Genomic DNA, 22,400 nt, shown 5'->3' with positions numbered 1-22,400 from the left:
TTTTGCATGTTCTCTCTCTGGTATCTGTAAGTGTGCTTAACTGCATATTAATGAATACTGGAAATGTGACAGTAATGTTTCTCAGTTAATAAAATATGTTTAGTCCTTCATGGGTTGTGCAGTAAATAACATCCATCCCTCTTTTTCAATCCCCAAACCAAGCCTCTGAGGATGTGCGGTATGAACATTAAGCCAATGCACTACCACATCATATCATCACTACTGGAGCAGGCAATATCTTTGTGAAATAACACAATACTTTTGTGGAACAACACAACCTTTTTGAGAATTAATGCAATAGCTATTATAAAAAAACATAATAATTATTATTAAATAATGCATAAATTATTGAGAAATAACAATAATTTTTGAGTGCTGAGAATAAGCTTCTGTACTTATTAATTAAAAAAATGTTTTAAAAATATGTATAGCTATACTTGTGAATTTACAAAGAATAAAACAGGTGATTTTTTTTTAAATGAAATGCACTCTTCTAGTAACCATGATTATGTAGTAGTATGGATGTTAGAAAGTCAAATCACTCCTGCAGTTTCACTACAGACAAGGATTGTATACCGAGGGAGCTCACATGTGGTTGAGCTATCATTGCTGTCTTTCTCTGCTTTGCTGCATGGTGTCAGGATTGTTTATGATGCACGTACATATTTTGTCCACCTTGATGCGCTATTCTAGTGAAAGTATAGCATTTGAATTAATATAATTTTATATTATGCCTAAAATTGATTGTGCTTTACAAAATGTTCAGTGAATTAAATTGTCTTATTGTATTTTTGTGCTGTCTTTGGTTAATTCTAGTGGAGCACCTGAGTAAAATGTCTGTTCCATTTATGTTAGTTTGTCTGGTAGAGTGTAAGATGTCTGCCCATCCTGACACTGATCTCTTATTACAAACTGACATAATTGATTACAGGATAGAACTTATCAATCATGTGGAGCCAAGTACTAGCAAGGTAACAATCTGGAGCCTCCTGATTAACAATGAACTCTCTGGAAACTTCCTGTCTGTTCAACGGCTTTCTAGGGAGTGCTTCCAGTGGCTGTACATCCCGCAGGATGGGCTATTAATAAAGTATCTATCTATCTATCTATCTATTTACACAGGAGCGTGACATGGGTCAACTGGCTGACAAAGGAGTGACAGCAAAGTGTGGCCTGCATATGGATGATAGGGACATATTTTATAGAGAAAGTACTGTATGTGGCAGAGGAGTTGGGAACCCTGCAGATTCACATGCAGGGAAAGGATTGTGATCAGGCGGTCACAAGTTCAAAGGTATGAAACTGAAGAATGGGATGATCACCAGGCCATTCTTCGGTCACATACCTTCCATATTCACAGTGTTTCTCAGCGAGTTTTTTCATTTTGATGGAATTCCCCATGGACCCTGACAGTGGGAAATTTTTAATTTGCGTACAAGGGTTTAGCAATCTGCTTGTTTTGTGTTAAACAATAAATACTCCCAGCTCTCTGATGGTTCAGACCTCCACATCATGCATGTTTTTCTCTCCCACTTTTTCTCTTTGTGTGAACCTTTCTCTTCTGTTGTTGTACTTGTATAAACCTCAGTGTTGCTGCCGCTCATTTACTTTAATTACTTTTGACATTAATGCTTTACAAAAATAGTTCATGTAACAGAGACTTTAATTAAGAATTAAGTTGATTTTGTACTAGAAATTCATATTAACAAGTGCACGCAAAAATGCAAATGCCCGTCTTAAGATTTGGTATGGATGATGGGGTCTACACAAATTGTATATAGACCTTGACTCAACAACAGCAGAAAAACTTATTTAGGAGGTATAAAATGTTCCATTGTGTTGTCTTAGAAGAGTTAGCAACTGGAAGACCCCAAAAAGCAAAATAGCATGTGGTGTTAAAATCCCTAATGGGTCCTTAAACTAGCCAAAAAAAGAGCTTGGAATGAGAGCGTTATAGTCAAGCCTGCCTAAAAGAAGCAAACAAAGTGGCTAGCAAAACCAAGAGTATATTTAAAAAATTTAAGAACCAAAAATAAAGCCAAAAAATCAAAAACAAACAAACAAAAAAAAGATATAAAAACAAAAAGAAGAAAAAATGGTAAGAAGAATCAGAAATAAAATCCAAAGGTGGCAGAGCCTAGTAATGAAGAACAACAGTCAGTACCTCTGAGACTCAGTCATTGGTGCATAAGGCATAAAACAAATATTAAAATAAAAAAATTATACATATCAACGAAGACAAAAGCATAATCCATAGCAATTGTACCTGCTGCTGTGTAAGGCAGGATCAAGCACGGGTCAAACGCGTGCCGAAAGAAATCTTAGTCCAAAAATTAGTTTTAGAAGATTTAGTGAAAATTCAAAGCAAAAAGTCTACACAAGAGTAAAGAAAAAAGGTTGTTACACATGGAGAATAAAAGGCAAAAAAATTGGAAAAAATGTCTCTTCTCTAAAGTTAGCTTTTCTTGTCAAACTTCAGTTGTTTCTATACTTAATTCAATTCAACTTGTGGGGGTTGTAAGAACCTTCCATAGACTCTGCACTAATATATAGGCAAAAATTTAATGTAACTTAAATAACTATCAAATGGCTCTTACAACAATATTTACAAAGTAATATTCAAAAAGCAGCAAAAAGATTAGACAAAAAATAAACACTCATGAGCTGGAGATGGGACCCTAGATGTTTCATGAGAGTAAGTAGTAAGTGCCTACCTAAAGCACCAAGCTGCTACTGAGAACAAATACACACCTTCCCAGGTTGTGAAAAAGAATTGCTAAAGAGTAAACAAAATGTTCAAAATTTGTTCTGCTAAATGCAGTAGTTCAATTTTCTGGTGCAAAATGCATAAATGATTTTGTGATTTTTGTATACATAATTGCTTTGACAACAGTTTTTCTATTTGAATAATATTTGTTTTAATGCTTTTAAATAAGAAAGCAGGTCAGTTCATTGGAGTGCAATGTTTGTAGCATTTTTAAAACTTATTTTGCTAAGACCCAATGATCAGTATTTGTTTCTAAGCAGAAATTGATCTAATTTAAAAATGATTTATTAAGCATTCTGGATAGAAAACTGAATAATGGGTATTTTCCTTTATTGTGTCTTATGTTTATGTCATTTTTTTAAATATTGTTTTTATTCAGCATCTATATATCTCGTACCTTGTATTGCTCACTGATGTTTCTTGTATTTTTTGGGTGGAAACCCAAGTGGTTACTGCCATGTGATCACCCTCAGCCTATTAATTCTGTCTGGGAAGTGAGTCCCTTAGTGGTTGATTGAGTTTATGACATTTGGAAAGTCCTTGTGTTTGCAAGTTATGATTTTCTGGATACTTGAATTTTTGCTTCTGTTCTTGGATTTTAATTACTGGATTGCAGATCCTTTTTTGCCTTCCATTTTGTCTTGTTTCTACAATCTTTGTTTTTCTGAGTATATAAATGAATTATTATTTTTTAAGATTCGATGTGGACTTGTTTCTCAAGCCAACTTTTTTTTTTTTTGACAGTTTTCCTTTCCTTTAATTGCCATTTTGATGTGTTTTGGCACAAATTAACTTAAAAATGCCTGCTCCCAATTTTTTGGGCCTGGATAGGCCTGAAGCCTGCCTGTGGAGTTGGAAGGTCAGGCTACCTAGGATGAAACCTTTTGTAAGCAGGCTAGGGAATACCTGGCCTGGTGCTGTGTATATTTTAGAGGCCTCACACCCTTTTTCTATTTTGTATGCTGCTCCATCAAAACATTCAGATTTCCAAACTCAAGCACACAATTAATATATTAAATATAAATAGATATATATATTGATATAATATAAAATATAACATATAAAATATATATATTAATATATTATAAATGTAGTGTTACTATGGCAATGCTGAATATATATATATACATTTCTTTTTTATTTACTTTAGTGTATCTTGTAGTAATTCAAAGTGTAATCAGTAATTTGTTTTTTCTCAGACTGCCTGGACATTAATTAGTTTTGCAAGTAGTGTTTGAATTAATTTTGAAATAATATTGGGTGAATTATTTGAATTAATTATAAAATATAGATTCAGTTTTTGTTTGTTATTAGGTAATGTAGTCATAAAAGGAGGTCCACTGTTACTTGTTACTATTACACCTTTAGTGCATAAAGTACAATGAGCACTGCAGTTAAGACTTGATAGACTGACACTGTTATAAAGTATAAAATATATTTTTTTTTATTATTGGCAGTTGTCTCAGAGAAAAAAGTGACCATAGTGTCACTTTTATGAGTGAGTTGTATCAATTAAACTGTATAGAGTAATAAAGATTGGCTAAAGGTATTTTGCTGTAATACAGTACACCTTCCAAATTAGCCAAATATTTAAATTAGAATATTCATTTTAAAAAAAATCAAAGTTAGAAATTCTGGGTGCTACACATACTTTATGCTGTGTATCCTTTTTTATACGGTGCATCAGTAAAGCGTGAATTGCTAATAACTTTAATGTTTCTTTAAATACATACAGCACAACAACTTTAAAGAAATACAATACCTGAATACACAGAGCTTTATAAAAACGCATTTCACCTTTACAATAGTGTGTTATATTCAGAGAAAGGGAACTTAGACACACATCCCATCACCTCTTTCTGTTTGTAACACACATAAAAGAAATCACTTATGACTGCTTGTGCACATTACAGGCTGTTATCAGACAGTCTGACTTTTTTCCATCTATGCTTCTTGTTTGATCTTAGATCTCAGATGTAATGTTTTCTACCCTGTCCCTGCGGCACTGTGAGTCTTAGTTAGTTTACTAATGAAGAAGCAAAATTTTGTGTCGTAATCGTCTTTAAGTATTTTCTTCTTATTATAATTGTTTATTTACCAAGCACTTTTATTTAAAGTTATTTACAAAAAAAGCTATAATAATCATTTTGAGTCTTTATAAGGAAACTACTAAGTTAGCTACATTGAACAAAATGTTAAAGTAGAGCCTTGGAAGAATACATTATAGTTTGTTGCTAGACGAAATCTGGCAGCCTAAAACAATGTAGCTGATGGACTGTAGTTAGGATGCAAACTTTAACACAGGACAAAGGTTGAGTGCTATTGGTGGTATCAGAGTGACAAAAAATGAACGAGCTAATTAAAACTGAATCTTTCCTTTCCCCTTTTTACATTTAAAGTAAAAATATGATGCAGGTGACCTGAATATTTTTTTTCTTCTCATTATACTTCATTGTTTTAGACCAGTGTTTCTCAACCTTTATGTTGTTGTTTTTCCTCTTACAGCACAGCATATTTGCGACTCACGAAGGGAAAGGGGCCCATTATTGAAACAAACTCTAACCCTAACCGCAATGGTGTGAACATAGGGATGAGTCCCCCTTGGTGAAATTTGTATGAATGTTCCATTTTGGTGAGACAAGCGTAAATGTCAGAAATTTTTACACCCTTTTTGAAAGAAGTGCAAATGGCAGAGCAAGGTGGGGTGGATGGTCCTCTTTGTGAAACAAGGACATATATAAAAATGGAGGAGGGACAATTGTCAGTGAATATGGAGGAAGATGTTGCAAAGTGAAGTCGATCGTTTAGGCAGACCACTAGCACATCCAACAATGGCAGTCCACAGTCCCTGACCTAAAAGTGTATTGAAGCAAGGTGGTTGAGATACACTGTATTAGACAGCATGCATCAAGTCAGCAGCCAAGTAAGACAAAAACTACATTTGAAACAGCTGGTTAGTTGAGGTAACTAAATTAAGCACTGTTATTATTGTAACTTTTGAGAGCAGAGCAGTTGTGTGAAACAATCTGTCTCGAAATGAATCATTGAGGGCTGTGTGTAAGAAACATTAAGCTGTCCTTTTTACTAATGACACTACAAGTTAGCTGTTCAAAAAAGAAACTCTAAATTGACTGGTCCTGGACCTGCTAAAACAGATCTGTAAATGATCTCAATATTTACATGTTACAATATGATGTAATGTAAAACAAGCAACTGTCTTTAACATTGTCAGCTTTTGCCTTTGCGTAAGGCTTTTGTAACACTAGAATTACCAGAGCCTACGAAAAAACTCATAAATCTGTCCCACCTTAAATCGCTTCTTAAAATCGTTCACAGCTCTCCACCAGCGTCTTTTGTCATCTAAATGTGCTGATAAAAATCAGGCTGCAAGCAGCCGGCTATTCCATCCCCCCACCGACTTAGAACGTGCACAAACTTCTCCCAGCTCATGCCTTGATTGATTTTCTGGGAGTGAAGTGGAGTTTTACAGTGGAAATAATAGATCGTTGTTTGGAACACACGCATTTCATGTCTGTTCCATTTCTACAGTAATCTGTTTAAACACATTGTTAAAACAGAAACGTTTTTTATATTCTACTAGTAGATGACAAAATGTAGGCATAAACTATATAATGTATGAAGCCTGAAGTATCAAAGAAATACTTTCACAAAAGGTACAAATCTAACACAACAGTTGCGCTTTTATTCAAAAATATAACTGCAGAAACAAAAAGCCGCCTTAACATGTGACATTGACACCCGTTTATTATGATTGCCTTCGTGGTGTAATAGAATCATTTGCCGACTGGGAATCAAAATGTTGCGAGTTCAATACTGCACCACTCCGTTTTGAGAAGTAAACTCCTCTTAGTCTTACTATTTTAGAATAAAAACATACATTTGATTTAAGTCTGTAACATATTATATATATATTCTATTTCCTACTTCGCGGAAATTCATGTATCGTGGTAGGGTCAGGAACGGATTAACCGTGATAAACAAGGGTTTACTGTACTCCCATTGTTTCTTGTATTTTGTGGGTGGAACCCAAGGGGCGGGGCCACCCTAGTATCACTGATAAGGTACTGCCCCAAATCCTTTAAAGGCAGGAAATGAGTCCCTTAGTGGTTCATTGAGTGATTTGTGAGTGTTGGCATTTCTTTGCTTTTGCTGTTGTTTTTGATAATCTTTTCTTTCTAATTTCTGCAGTGTATTGGGATTTGTTCACCCTAATATTGCCTTTCAGGTAACACCTTTTTGCTCTTTTGAGCCTTTTGTGAATGTTCTTATATTTAAGAATTGCGTGTCTAAGTCCTGGCTTTTTAATAAAAATTCTTGTGTGACTTGTTCCTATACCAGCCAGAGTTTTAGTTCTCTCTCTCTTTCTTGTGAGACATTTTTTGAGATATTTGAGTCTGAGTCCCCCTTGTTATTTTTGAATTTTAAAAGCCAATTCCCTCTTTGGGTCCTGGTCAGGCCCAAAGCTAACCATTTGCATTGGGTTAAGCTTGTCTGGGTGGGACCTTAATCTGAGCAGGCCAGTGAAGATTCTGTCCTATTTTTCTGGGTCCTTTTGAGAGACTTACCCATTTCACTATTTTATGGAGCCAGGATCATAACAGTATTAGTATCATTTTTGTCACTCACATTTTCCTTTGCTTCTGTTTAGGACACACTTAGGAACCTTAAGTTAAAGGATGGTAATATATAATGTAAGAATAAAAGTGTAAATCTTCTCTCCTGTATGATTTAGTACTCTATATTGTCATCTGGGGTTACGCATCCAAAAGAAGGGGAGCAAATAACCCTGATGGTGACCATAAGTAGAACTGCAGATTGCTGCTGTTTCTTTGTGACAGGCTGGTGAGTGGAAGCATACAAAGGCTACAGTGGGGATTTGGGACACTCTGTTCAGGTTTATGCAATAAGGAGTCTGAAGGTAAGAACAGAGTCACCCCCAGGACCCATCCCATGATTGAACAGGAACTTGTTGACAATTTAAAAAAAATGTTCACTTCTTATCCGTGATGTATATATTATCCAATAAAACTTTCCCATTTAACTAATCGTTAAACTTTGTATCTTTACCTCTCATTCCTTTTCTTCCTTCTTTAATATTGTCCCATTCAGGCTTTCTGGTTTTCTCTTGCCATTCATTATAAATGATACCATCAGGCTCAATGCCCTTTATTTTACTTGACTTCTCAGACCTCAGACTATCAATGTCTCATCATATATTTAACTGCCTTGGGCACCAAAGATACTAAATCACTGTAAAGAAACGCCTGTCTAAGTTAACTATATTGTGTATTAACAATTCATTGAGTCTATCCTGCGCTTTATCATATACAATACTGGAGCTGTTCCTCAGCTCTAGATAAGTCGTATCCAGAAATGAATGCCACAGAGGTCCACCAGTATCACTTCAACCAAATCTCCAACCCTGCCTGTGTATGCTGTCATTTTCCTGTCCCTAAAGTGTTGTGTAGTAAGTTGATGTTATCATTGAAATTATTGGTATTACACAGGACTTGGACATTAGGACTTAGGACTTGTTGAGAGGGTAAAATGTTGCATAATCTTGATATTAGTAAACAATTCCATAAAATAAATGAATAATTCTTCCTGCTCAAAATTTCATTATCAATAGCTAAGTTAACTAAAATTATAGACATATCATAAAGTCATTCTGGCTACAACAGTCAGAACTACATAATTATTTTGCCACTAACCCTAACCCTAATTTGCACTGTTTATGCTTTATTTTGTATAGTTATTTTCAATATTGTTCAGATTTTGTAGAGGCATAGCCCCCATTATTCAGATGCTACTAAAAGTCTGACTGTTTGCATCAACTTGTCTTTAGTGATTTTCCCCCTTCAAAAAAATTATGAAGCTACTTGCCACATTACCTGTCAAAGGGAGGTGCTAGAAAAAATTTAAAAAAAATATCTCTTTCCCCACATGTACCCTCAGCATTCCTCCTTCACCTTTCTTCAGTACCCTTGTTTATCTGAACTTCCCTTGACAGACGCTCCCTCTCTCAAGTGCATTTCTCTTGAAGCCTGCTTCTCGGACCCTGTCATTTCGAGGCTCTTTGCTTGTCTTGTGTCCATGTTTATACATCCCATCTTTGCAGGCGACTCTCAGCGTGCTTCCTACGCCTTTACACCTCCTTGTATATCTCAACTTCTAATGCCCAGAACTTCTTCTTTTGATTGTGTCACCAGAGCTAAACTGACCAGTCACACCAAAGCCAAACTGACGAATCAGGTTGCACTAAGGGACCAGACACACACACAGACCCTAGCATTTTATTATATAGTAGGTTTATCTTGTTCTTTTGAGATATTTTATCCAAGTGTAGTTTTGTGTGTCTCTTTGGAGTCTGTTTATATTGGATTCCTAGATTTTGAATCATTGTTTAGAGTTAATATTTTGCTTGTTGAATCATAAAGTTGACTTAAATTGGAATTTTCCTTTGGTTATTTTTTCCAGCCTCTATTATATTGCTTTATTAATTATTCTTTGGTTTATAGTTTATTTCCTGTCTTACTTAGTATTGTTTTAATGTTTTTAATGTAATATGATTTGATTACTTTTCATATTGAATTAATTACTGACTTGTTAAAGATCTATTTAAGTGGCTCCTCTAAGTTTGTGTGGGTTTCACAGTTGCCCTTCTCATCATTGGGAAAAATCACAATAACAATAACGCACATGGATTACCTACATATTATTTCTTGACAAATGAAGTTGCAAGCCTGCAATTTATTCTCTTTATGCCACTTAATGGTAAAGTGAAGCTTGCTTTTAGACATCCTACGCTGTGTGACTGTTTATTATAGCCCTGGAACTACTCTATTCTTAGTCATCCATATCACACCCATTATATCTGAAAAAACAGAATGCCTCCTGCACACACTGACTGCTTGACTTGCAAAGATATTTAATATTTCACATGCTCTTCATGTAAACTAAAAGTTCATAGAATAATGTTGATATTTGTCACAACAAATATCCTCTAAACTCCTTGTTTGCCATGCTTACTATGTCATACTTATGTTGTGTTAGCATATTAGATAAGTGCTTTGAGCTAACAATATTCTGGTTATCACTGTTGCATCACAGATCCCTGAGTTTAATTTGTAGCATGGCTGTTGTCTATCTACACATACTCTTTGCTCTTACATGTTATTATCTGGGTGTTTCCAGTACCATATCCCAAAGATGTGTGTTAGATTAACTGGCAAATTTAAATCATCACATTCTGCACATAGTATGTCATATTAGTAGAAAATTTGAATCTACAGTCCACATATTGTTATACTGCTGATTCATAGACATTTGGCTTTCTGTAATTCTACAAGTTACATAAATATTCAGTTTCTCACTTGTAGCATTCATGATAATCAGTCTTGAAATGTGTCATCACAGTCTTCAGACAGAAAGCAAGCATTTTAAAATAAGAATCTAGAGCTGATGGTTGTTGACAGCTGCTCTGAATGAATGGAACATAAAAGAAAATGAACCAGACATCATGACCGATAACACTACTATTGTGGAGTTACTTCAAGTCATATGCTTTGTGCACACACTCATTTGTGTATTGCAGGCTTCTATGAAAATTCCAACAATTGCCCGTGTGCTTTGCCGTGTGAGGCATGTAGCAAAATGTTTCTGTAGTAGCATGCTAGCCATATGCTTAAAGATAAGCAATGTTTATTTGCGTTTCCAACACACAAACTTGTGACTGATGGAGTCACACAATGGAACAGCACATTGGAAATGCTAGAAAGATTTTTGGAACAACAATGAGTCATCTCAGCTTCTCTGTATATAAGCAGTGAGGTTGCACCCGGTGTGACTGGCATGCAGGGTGTTTGTCTGCAATACATTCTCTACAGGTGCACAGTCGATTTTAATGTGTGATTGTCAAGTAGGAATCTGCTGCCTTGAATGTTCAGCTGTCCGATTTAAGTGTCAAAGATGCTGATTTCAGTTAAAGAGGACATGCCATTTTATGTGAGATAGTAAAGTGCTTTTTTCTGTAGAAAGCCTTAAAGGGCACATTAGTGACATCTACTGGATCAGATACCAGTAACGAAGATGAGTAAATCTATATATTCACAAGATCGATCTTGAGACTTTAAGATCAATATTGAATCATTTAAATGGAAAATAATGATTAATTAGAATATTGATATTTTTTACCCAGGCCTGCATGAGATTTATCAGGCCTGGCCGTGGTTAACCTCACACATATGTCATTTGGGATGCATGAGGGAAACTGGAGTACCTGGGGAAAAACACATATAGACATGAGGATAACGAATAAGTATTAGGTCAATCCAACCAGAGCATTAATCACTGTGTCACCATGGCACTGATTTTCAGTAATATTCAATTTATGTACTAATAAGAAATTAGCAGTTTTTGTTTTTTTTCAGTACAAGCAGCTGCAAATGTGATGAATGATATGTAAAATGAAACAGTGAACATCACAGCACTCCTCCTGTATGGACGGTCTATTTATCTTTTGGCTATCGCAAACACATCTTTTCTAATTTGTTAACATTATGACGAAGTTCTCCTACCACTAGTTATTAGTCATATGACTGAGGCTCAGCAATGATGAAGCACATACATAAATACAAGTACATACATTCTCAAAACTACTTAATCCAATAAAGAGTCACAGGTGGGCTGGAGTCTACCCAGGAACACTTAGTTCAAGGCAGTAAAGGACACACATACAAGTTTCCCACATTGGAGCAAATTTAGAGGCATCGATTGACTTAACCAGCATTGGAGATGTGGCAGGGAAGGTGAAGGACCTGGAAGAAAACCTATGCAAACAAGGAGAGCACATGCAAACTCCACACAGACAACAACTGAACATAAAATGTGAAGCTAGGACTCTGGAGATGGGAAGTAGCAGTGCTAACATCTGAGCCACTGGTTCTGTTCTCAAGAACCCAGTGCAGGATTAAAATATATATGTTTCATGTTATACTCTATTCACTTTATGCAGGGTAATCTGCTGGACCACAGCGTGGACAACACCCTCCTGCATTTTTTGTTCCAGCAAAACCAAATTGCCCAATGAAAGAGGGAATACAGCCACTAATGATGTGTGGGTTAAGTTATTTTCTACCATCACCTACCCACAGTTATGAAAAATGAGCCCATAACTACTTAAAATGACAAAAGTACTGACCTAAACCCATTCAATTAGAAATGATGACAAACGACATACTAGATGTAATCTAAATCAGAAATTCCTTCTGTAATACAGTTGGTATGTTTTTACCATGCAGGTAATAAAACAGAAAACAAAGGATAAAGGCTATCGTTTACTGGTCTTTGGTGCTTCTTTACAATGTTTTGATTAAAATAAATTAAAGAAGACATTACTTACAGTGCATCCGGAAAGTATTCACAGTGCATCACCTTTTCCACATTTTGTTATGTTACAAGCTTATTCCAAAATGGATTAAATTTATTTTTTTCCTCAGAATTCTACACACAACGCCCCATAATGACAACATGAAAAAAGTTTACTTGAGGTTTTTGCAAATTTATTAAAATAAAAAACTGAGAAATCACATGTACATAAGTATTCACAGCCTTTGCTCAATACTTTGTCGATGCACCTTTGGCAGCAATTACAGCCTCAAGTCTTTTTGAATATGATGCCACAAGCTTGGCACACCTATCCTTGGCCAGTTTCGCCCATTCCTCTTTGCAGCACTTCTCAAGCTCCATCAGGTTGGATGGGAAGTGTCGGTGCACAGCCATTTTAAGATCTCTCCAGAGATGTTCAATCGGATTCAAGTCTGGACTCTGGCTGGGCCACTCAAGGACTCACAGAGTTGTCCTGAAGCCACTCCTTTGATATCTTGGCCGAGTGCTTAGGGTTGTTGTCCGGCTGAAAGATGAACCGTCGCCCCAGTCTGAGGTCAAGAGCGCTCTGGAGCAGGTTTTCATCCAGGATGTCTCTGTACATTGCTGCAGTCATCTTTCCTTTTATCCTGACTAGTTTCCCAGTTCCTGCCGCTGAAAAACATCCCCACAGCATGAAGCTGCCACCACCATGCTTCACTTGTAGGGATGGTATTGGCCTGGTGATGAGCGGTGCCTGGTTTCCTCCAAACATGACACCTGGCATTCACACCAAAGAGTTCAATCTTTGTCTCATCAGACCAGAGAATTTTGTTTCTCATGGTCTGAGAGTCCTTCAGATGCCTTTTGGCAAACTCCAGGCGGGCTGCCATGTGCCTTTTACTAAGGAGGGGCTTACGTCTGGCCATTCTACCATACAGGCCTGATTGGTGGATTGCTGCAGAGATGGTTGTCCTCCCGGAAGGTTCTTCTCTCTCCACAGAGGACCTCTGGAGCTCTGACAGAGTGACCATCGGGTTCTTGGTCAACTCCCTGACTAAGGCCCTTCTCCCCCGATCGCTCAGTTTAGATGGCCGGCCAGCTCTAGGAAGAGTTCTGGTGGTTTCGAACTGCTTCCACTTATGGATGATGGAGGCCACTGTGCTCATTGGGACCTTCAAAGCAGCAGAAATTTTTCTGTAACCTTCCCCAGATTTGTGCCTCAAGACAATCCTGTCTCGGAGGTCGACAGACAATTCCTTTGACTTTCATGCTTGGCTTGTGCTCTGACATGAACTGTCAACTGTGGGACCTTATACAGACAGGTGTGTGCCTTTCCAAATCATGTCCAATCAACTGAATTTACCACCGGTGGACTCCAATTAAGCTGCAGAAACATCTCAAGGATGATCAGGGGAAACAGGATGCTCCTGAGCTCAATTTTGAGCTTCATGGCAAAGGCTGTGAATACTTTCTCAGTTTTTTTATTTTTAATAAATTTGCAAAAACCTCAAGTAAACTTTTTTCACACTGTCATTATGGGGTGTTGTGTGTAGAATTCTGAGGAAAAAAATGAATTTAATCCATTTTGGAATAAGGCTGTAACATAACAAAATGTGGAAAAAGTGAATATGTTCTGGATGCACTATATGCCTAACTATAGGGTTTTCTTCTGCATTGATTTTTAGCCATAATTTGGCACTTTTGTGTGAGTTTTGGCAGTACTGTGAAGAAATAAAATTGAGTCTACTGTAATTTGATTCAGATCTGTTTTATGTTGATTCTGTGACATGACCTGCTGTTTGTTGATTTTCCAAAAAAAGAAAGAAGATTGAAATCCACACAGTCCTTGATAGGGAAATCTGTGCTACATTGCGGTCAGTTTTCTTACTATTTAAAACATTTTTTTAATGCAGGTTATTGTATTGTTTTCAGTCAAATGAAATCCCACACCCACCCAACCTGACTGAAATTAAATTTTCTTAAATTAATTTTCTTATGCCCCACCCGCGTATTTAAATCTAGACATTAAACTGTAAATGACGTTAGAATGAGAAAAGCACAATGTCCAAAATTTGGGAGTGGTCTTCCTTAGACTTTCTTGTATACTCAGATATGGGGATGGATATTAGAGGAGTAAACCGCAAGGCATTGATTATATTTTAATGTACTGTATGTACATTAAAGAACCATCAACAACAAATCAAATCAAATTAATAATATATTGAACAATTATTATAAAAGTAAAGTTGAATAAATCGGACTCTGCAGCTGGATGAATAAAAAAAGTACCACTTCCAGGTAGTGGAAATTGCCTAACATTTTTGGACGATTACAATCAATCCTTTTCGTCCCTAGTGGGACATAAGGCTTCAATGAGCTCCCTCCATCGCATTCGGTCCTTTGCAGCATGTTGTGCTTCTCCCCATGACATTTTCACCTTTTGAAACTCCTGTACCACCGTTCTACGCCAGGTGTTTTTGGGTCTTCCAGTTTTTTCTTTTTCCAGGTGGTGTCCATCTTAAGGCAATTCTTGGGATCCGGTTTTGCTCCATCCTTAACACATGTCCAAACCATCTTAAGCGTCTTAATGTAATGTCCTTGGTGATGCATTGACTGCTTGTTTTCTTGTATAATTGTTGGTTTGATATTTTGTTGGGCCAAAAGATCTGGTAGATTCATCTGAGACATCTGTTGTGGAAGAACTCAAGTCTCCTCATGTCTGTACTGACCACACGCTAACACTCTGAACCATACAGGAGGACAGACTTTACGTTGCTGTTGTACAGGAGCATCTTTGTTTTTAGGCTGTATTGTTTAGACCTCCAGATGGAACGGAGTTGGGAAAAGGCACCCTGAGCCTTTCCCAGCCTTGCTCGAATGTTTTTGTAGACAGCTCTGTCCTTGCTGATAAGGCTGCCAAAGTAGGTGAAGTCCTCCACAAACTTGAGTGGTGCTCCATTCACCTGGATGGGTGCTGCGGGGATGTAGTTTATGCACATTACTTGGGTTTTGGTGGTGTTGATTTTAAGTCCGGCCTGTCTGGCATATTTGTGAAACGTGTCAGTTTTCGATTGCATGTTGGAGTGGTTTGTTGAAAGGAGAGGAAGGTCGTCTGCAAAGTCAAGGTCTTCCAATTGAGAGGACAGGGTCCATTGGATGCCTCTAGGTTTATCTGGACGATTACAATACCTTCCCTATACTTTGTATATGACAAAGTAAAAAGTCAGCAACCAAAAGACGCTATCCACCTAAGTTGTTTAAGGTAAGAATCCTTAATTTCATTTGCTACAATAAATGCATGTGGTCTTATAAACCATAGCACATTATGCATTTTAGGAGTAAAGCCCCTAACAATAGTGCAGCGTGTCTTGACAGAATAGCCATTACACAATATATGGTCAAAAGTATGTGGACACCCCTCCATATTATTATGTTCAGGTGTTTTATCCACACCCATTGCTAACAGTTATATAAAATCAAACATATAGCCCTGCAACCTCCATTGACAGATATTAGCAGTATGATGAATAAAACATGGCACTGTCTGAGGAAGTCACCTTTGCCACAAGTCTTTGACAGATATGGTCCGGTCAACTGTAAGTGCTATTATTGTGACGTGAAAGCATCTAGGAGCAACAACAGCTCAGCCACAAAGTGGTAGACCACACAGACTCACAGAGCAGGGCTGCCAAGTGCAACGTGTGTAAACATCACTAATCCTTTGTTGTATCACTCTCAACAGATCTCCAAACTACCTGTGAGAGCAACATCAGCTAGAGAGCTGTATACTGTATCTGGCGCTTCATTAAATGGGTTTCTATGGCCAAGCAGTTGCAAACAAGCCTAAGATCAGTATGTGCAATGCCAAACATTGGCTGAAGTGGTGTATTGGACTCTGGAACAGTGGAGACATGTTTTCTGGACTGATGAATCACACTTCACTATTTGCCAGTCTGATGGATGAATCTGAGTTTGAAAGATGCCAGGAGAACGCTATGTTGTCGACTGTATAAGTACTTACTGTAAAGCCTGGTCTAAGAGGGATAATCTGTTTTTTAGGGTTTGGGCTAGGCCCCTTGGTTCCGGTGACGTATACTGTTAATACTACAGCATAAAAAGATGTTTTAGACAATTATGGGCTTCCAAGTTTGCGCCAAAATTTGGGGGGAGGCCCTTTTCTGTTTCAACATGACTGTGCACCAGTGCACAAAGCCAGATTCATAAGGACAGGATTGGGTGAGAAGAAGTTGAAGTAGTTTGCACAAAGCCCTGACTTTAACCCTACTGAACACCTTTGGGATAAATTGGAACACTGGTCTTCTTGTCCATCATCAATACCTCACCTCACAAATAATTTTGGCTGAATGGGCACAGATGACCAAAGACACTCTCCAAAAGCTTGTGGAAAGAGTTTCCAGAAGAGTGTATGCTGTTAAAGTACACTTAATTCTTATATATTAAGTATTGCTGTGGAGGCTTCATGATGCAGTACATTCTTTGAACAACGGACAAAAAAATAAACAAACATTTTACTATTTCCGAAAGTATAAAACAATAAAAGAAGATAAGTTTTAAAACAATACAACACAAAATAGGCATTAAAAACAACTCAAATTAAACTGAGTGCGAAACAAAACTTAGCTGTTCAGCTTGTACTGCACGCTTACCTAAACAACTTAGTTAGTTTCATACTCCATCCTTCACACTAAAAAACGCAGTGTAAACTTACTTTTAACTGACATCGGTTGTGACTGACACCTTAATCAGATTTCAGAAATTAACAAAAGTTTATAGCATGTTTCATCATCAGAATATGTTCAATGAAATGAACATGTGCACCAACCTGTCATTAACACTGGGGAGGGAGAACGGCAAAAATTATAGACTACAGTATGTAGATAATAATCCAGCAATAATAATACAAATAATAATACTCAAACTAGTGTAGCTTAGGAGACACAGACATGACAACACTAGACTTTGAATGCTTTGCTAAAGATGGATTTAATTGAAAGTATAGGCATCTCTTAAATCTCCACAAGTCTCGTCCTCTGTTGTTCAGCACAATCTGTGACTTTGTAATGATATTCTTCAAATTTACAGGTTTTCCATAGGTAGAGAAACTGATGACATGAAGTGATTAAATAGTAATATTGCATTATTTACATGCATTAGCAACGATGGGGTAAAGTGGAATTATGGGTAAATGTTATAGGTAATCATTATAGTAATAATGTATTGTGGAGAACGGCCGGCATTTCAGTCCGGTCAGGTCATCCCTCCAAGGAAGGTAACAGCCTTTTCAGGACACTACATCCCCCTGAACGCTAGATGGCAGCTCCCCTGGATGGAGATGGCTCCTCGGATTTCCGCAGGGCAGCATGGCACATGGAGTCCGTATCCTCAGCCCTGTTGGGCGCCATGGGTGCCACCAGGGGGAGCTCACCAAGAACCAGGGGGATATTATTAGGATGTCAACCCAGAAGTGCTTTGGGGTCACGAGGATGGAAGCCTGCAGTACTTCCAGGACAATTAATAAAGGAAGATGTGATGGTGACCCGGAGAAGAAATACTTCCGGGTCGTGAACTATAAAAGGACTATGGGAAACCCCAGCAGGCCGAGCCGGAATTGGGTGGGAGTGTAACGGAGCTGCTGGGAGTGGAGGATTGGATTTTTGTTTATTATTGTATTGATTATTGTTATTATTGAAGGATTTGTGGAAGTGCGGTGCTTTGGGCACTTTATTGTAAAAGTATTAATAAAGTCTTCATGGTGCTTTTAAACGTGTGTCTGGGACGTCTCTCTGACGGGTTCAACGGGGCAACAGCAACCCCTAGCGTGCACAGTATGTCATATACATATTTGTAATACAGTGCATGTAATACAATGTATGTAATATACATGTTTGCAGTTTCAGTTATAAAGTCAAAAAAAATTATAATAGTGGTGTTAACATTACTGTAAGCTATCTCTCCTGCTGGCTAAATGATAACACAATTATACATGTTATCATTGAAGTGTGATGTCAGTTTTCACATGTGACATAGAATTGATTGGATACTTTCCACATACAGTGGTGTGAAAAACTATTTGCCCCCTTCCTGATTTCTTATTCTTTTGCATGTTTGTCACACAAAATATTTCTGATCATCAAACACATTTAACCATTAGTCAAATATAACACAAGTAAACACAAAATGCAGTTTTTAAATGATGGTTTATATTATTTAAGGAGAAAAAAAAATCCAAACCTACATGGCCCTGTGTGAAAAAGGAATTGCCCCCTGAAACTAATAACTGGTTGGGCCACCCTTAGCAGCAATAACTGCAATCAAGCGTTTGCGATAACTTGCAATGAGTCTTTCACAGCGCTCTGGAGGAATTTTGGCCCACTCATCTTTGCAGAATTGTTGTAATTCAGCTTTATTTGAGGGTTTTGTAGCATGAAAAGCCTTTTTAAGGTCATGCCATAGCATCTCAATTGGATTCAGGTCAGGACTTTGACTAGGCCACTCCAAAGTCTTCATTTTGTTTTTCTTCAGCCATTCAGAGGTGGATTTGCTGGTGTGTTTTGGGTCATTGTCCTGTTGCAGCACCCAAGATCGCTTCAGCTTGAGTTGACGAACAGAGGCCGGACATTCTCCTTCAGGATTTTTTGGTAGACAGTAGAATTCATGGTTCCATCTATCACAGCAAGCCTTCCAGGTCCTGAAACAGCAAACAACCCCAGACCATCACACTACCACCACCATATTTTACTGTTGGTATGATGTTCTTTTTCTGAAATGCTGTGTTCCTTTTACGCCAGATGTAACGGACATTTGCCTTCCAAAAAGTTCAACTTTTGTCTCATCAGTCCACAAGGTATTTTCCCAAAAGTCTTGGCAATCATTGAGATGTTTCTTAGCAAAATTGAGACGAGCCCTAATGTTCTTTTGCTTAACAGTGGTTTGCGCCTTGGAAATCTGCCATGCAGGCCGTTTTGCCCAGTCTCTTTCTTATGGTGGAGTCGTGAACACTGACCTTAATTGAGGCAAGTGAGGCCTGCAGTTCTTTAGACGTTGTCCTGGGGTCTTTTGTGACCTCTCGGATGAGTCGTCTGTGCGCTCTTGGGGTAATTTTGGTCGGCCGGCCACTCCTGGGAAGGTTCACCACTGTTCCATTTTTTTGCCATTTGTGGATAATGGCTCTCACTGTGGTTCGCTGGAGTCCCAAAGCTTTAGAAATGGCTTTATAACCTTTACCAGACTGAAAGATCTCAATTACTTCTGTTCTCATTTGTTCCTGAATTTCTTTGGATCTTGGCATGATGTCTAGCTTTTGAGGTGCTTTTGGTCTACTTCTCTGTGTCAGGCAGCTCCTATTTAAGTGATTTCTTGATTGAAACAGGTGTGGCAGTAATCAGGCCTGGGGGTGGCTACGGAAATTGAACTCAGGTGTGATACACCACAGTTAGGTTATTTTTTAACAAGGGGGCAATTACTTTTTCACACAGGGCATGTAGGTTTGGATTTTTTTTCTCCCTAAATAATAGAAAACCATCATTTAAAAACTGCATTTTGTGTTTACTTGTGTTATATTTGACTAATGGTTAAATGTGTTTGATGATCAGAAACATTTTGTGTGACAAACATGCAAAAGAATAAGAAATCAGGAAGGGGGCAAATAGTTTTTCACACCACTGTAAGTGTGAAGCGCAAAAAAAAATAACTTTCTATGTGTTTTGAGAGATGTATTCAGCAGTAATATTTCAATTACAAGTATCTTTAAGTACTTGCCATCATATTTTGACCGAAGTCCTGGGCTGCAAATAATCTGAAGTTAACATATAATTGCTATTTATGTTTATATGGTCACATCTGTCAGATAAATTCATTTTTATTATTTTTGCACATTCAGGATAGGAATCAGGAAAATTAACAATAATACAATGGACTGGCATGTGGCTTCGAAATTCTTTGAATGCTCACAGTATGACAAGGTTTCAAATTTGAAACTTTTAAAATGAAAATATTTCTGTAAATTTTTAAAGGTAGTATATAAATAAGGTACTGGATGTTTGTGTAATTCTTAAGTTTCATATCTAACTTTTCTGTTTTGCTATTTCGTAATGTTAATAACAATGTACATGAAAATGCTGCACTTGCTAAGGTGCTGCCAGAGGCCTCACCCCACTCGCCTGCCCCGAGTACAGGATTACATAAGTTTGGTTCTTGAGGGCTGAAGTGGCTGCAGGTTTTTGTTGTTACACAGTTTCCTAATTAAAAGCCAATTCTGCTGATAATGGAGCAAGTTATTTTGTTTTTTCCAAAGATGAAAAGACATAATATAGAAAAGTATAACATGTTTAGAACTATATTTTATTAAAAAATCAATTTGGTGGGATTTTGCTCGCTTTATTTTACATTATAGTAAATTAGGGTTCTGTTGTGTCATTTGTCATTTTTTTCTACAAAGATTTGTGATTACTATGCATTAGGTAAGGGGTACTTTTATGCCCTCTATAGATTTTGCATTGGTTAGCTCTTGTAAGTACAGTTAGAGCCTAAGAACAAATAAATTATTGATGCTGCACTTGTCTTGATTTGTGGTTTTAACTGGGTGTTTGCCCCATGTGGGATGGTGTAGGAACATACAATAAATACCAATATGAATGAAATAATTACATATCCGTAGTATTTAGTGCAAGGCACAAAAGCCACTTTAAAAAAATCAGGACCATGTCATGAATAAAACTCTACGTATATCTTTGTCTCTCAAGATGCAATGAGTCAGTTTTTGTTTTGTTGATATTTTGATGCTGATGAACACTGATAATTTGTTTTGCATCTTCAGGAGACCATGTGGAAGGCCTGACAGAGCAGGACGTCATACTCATTCATTCGTGTAGACAATGGACCACGGTAACGGCTCACAGCTTGGAGGAAGGGCATTATGTTATTGGTCCAAAAATTGATATCCCACTGCAATATCCTGGTAAGATAAATTCATTTATTTGTTATTTATTTGCCAACTTTTTAAATTTATTATGTCTGTGATTTCATCTGTTCAATAATTTTATTGTATTTCTCAAGATGACAGGACAGCTAAAGTTAACAGTCACCTACTATATCCAAGATGACCTCTTTTTCCAAACTTACTAAGAATCACCATATTGGTGGATATGGCTTGTAGAGTGCTATGAAATATCACAATATATAAAAGTAAACTGCAATAAAATGGATTGCATTGAATCAAGAAATGAGCCATGATTTTTACGTAACACTTTTATATTGTGCACACTTCCTTACAAAAAATGACATAAAGATATTTAAGAACTCCCGGAGACTGAGTAAGGTTAAGTGGGCACAAAAATGGGAGGATGAGCCTAACAACAGATTAATTATTAATAATACACTTTATCTCAATTTGTGGTTTGTAATTGGGTGTTTGTTCCACGTGGGGTGATATGGAAGTATACAGTAAATACCGGTATGAGTAAATAATTATTCATAAAATTAATAATAATAACATCAATAATATGTTTTATGAGAACAGAAGTAAAACAAAATCCATGCCTAAAATCCATTCTACAGGGACAGTAGAATCTCCTGAAATTAATTTCAGTCTAAACTGTAATTGTTTTTTTCAGTTATCTTAAACATTTTTAGTTATTTATTTTGTTTTTTAGTGTCCATATTTATTTATTTTATATTTATATTTATTTTCCTAAATAAGAGATATTTTAAAAATGAATATCATCAAGAAACATGCCTTACTTTAATAAGATGCATTATGACCATCTAAAAAATTAATGTTGATTAATTTTGCATTGCTTTGATAGAAAACTCAATATGTGAGAGACTTTTTAACTGGTAATAATTTATTAATATGTTTTAATCTTGGAAAGCAATAAAAATTACAGCTGGCAACATTTTTTAAGCTACAAGATTTATGACTTTTTTTACAGGTATCATATTACAATTATTAGTAAAGCTGCTGATTTTTTTGAGTAATTACACAGAAGTTCTATTAATCACAGTCCATTTTAAATTAATAAAGTCAGAAGAAAGCAGCATTATTGTCACAATTCATTTGCATTGGTTTTAACAGTACTTTCACAGGGAGTCCATTTTCAAAGCAATTTACAACTAATTTTATAGAAAAAAAATCCAAGGATATACTAAATGTATAAGCTCACTATGTAATACTACAGTATATCAGTGCCAATTGAGGCCCATTTGGAGCCCTAGGAGGGATGGGTGG

At 36.9% G+C, this 22,400-nt stretch overlaps 1 protein-coding gene across 1 annotated transcript in view; it reads left to right on the top strand.

Moving 5' to 3' along the window:
* gareml (GRB2 associated, regulator of MAPK1-like) overlaps positions 1-22,400 on the top strand; it is a 263,131-nt gene that overhangs the window by 77,842 nt on the left and 162,889 nt on the right. Inside the window, exon 2 of the mRNA XM_039748129.1 lies at positions 20,991-21,131. Within this exon, the coding sequence (XP_039604063.1) occupies positions 20,991-21,131 (141 nt within the window). The remainder of the gene's footprint in view (positions 1-20,990; positions 21,132-22,400) is intronic.

This window comes from Polypterus senegalus, chromosome 3 (assembly GCF_016835505.1).
Source record: "Polypterus senegalus isolate Bchr_013 chromosome 3, ASM1683550v1, whole genome shotgun sequence".
NCBI lineage: Eukaryota > Metazoa > Chordata > Cladistia > Polypteriformes > Polypteridae > Polypterus > Polypterus senegalus.
Note: the sequence above shows the minus strand (reverse complement) of the source record. Positions and strands in the feature narration are given on the sequence as shown.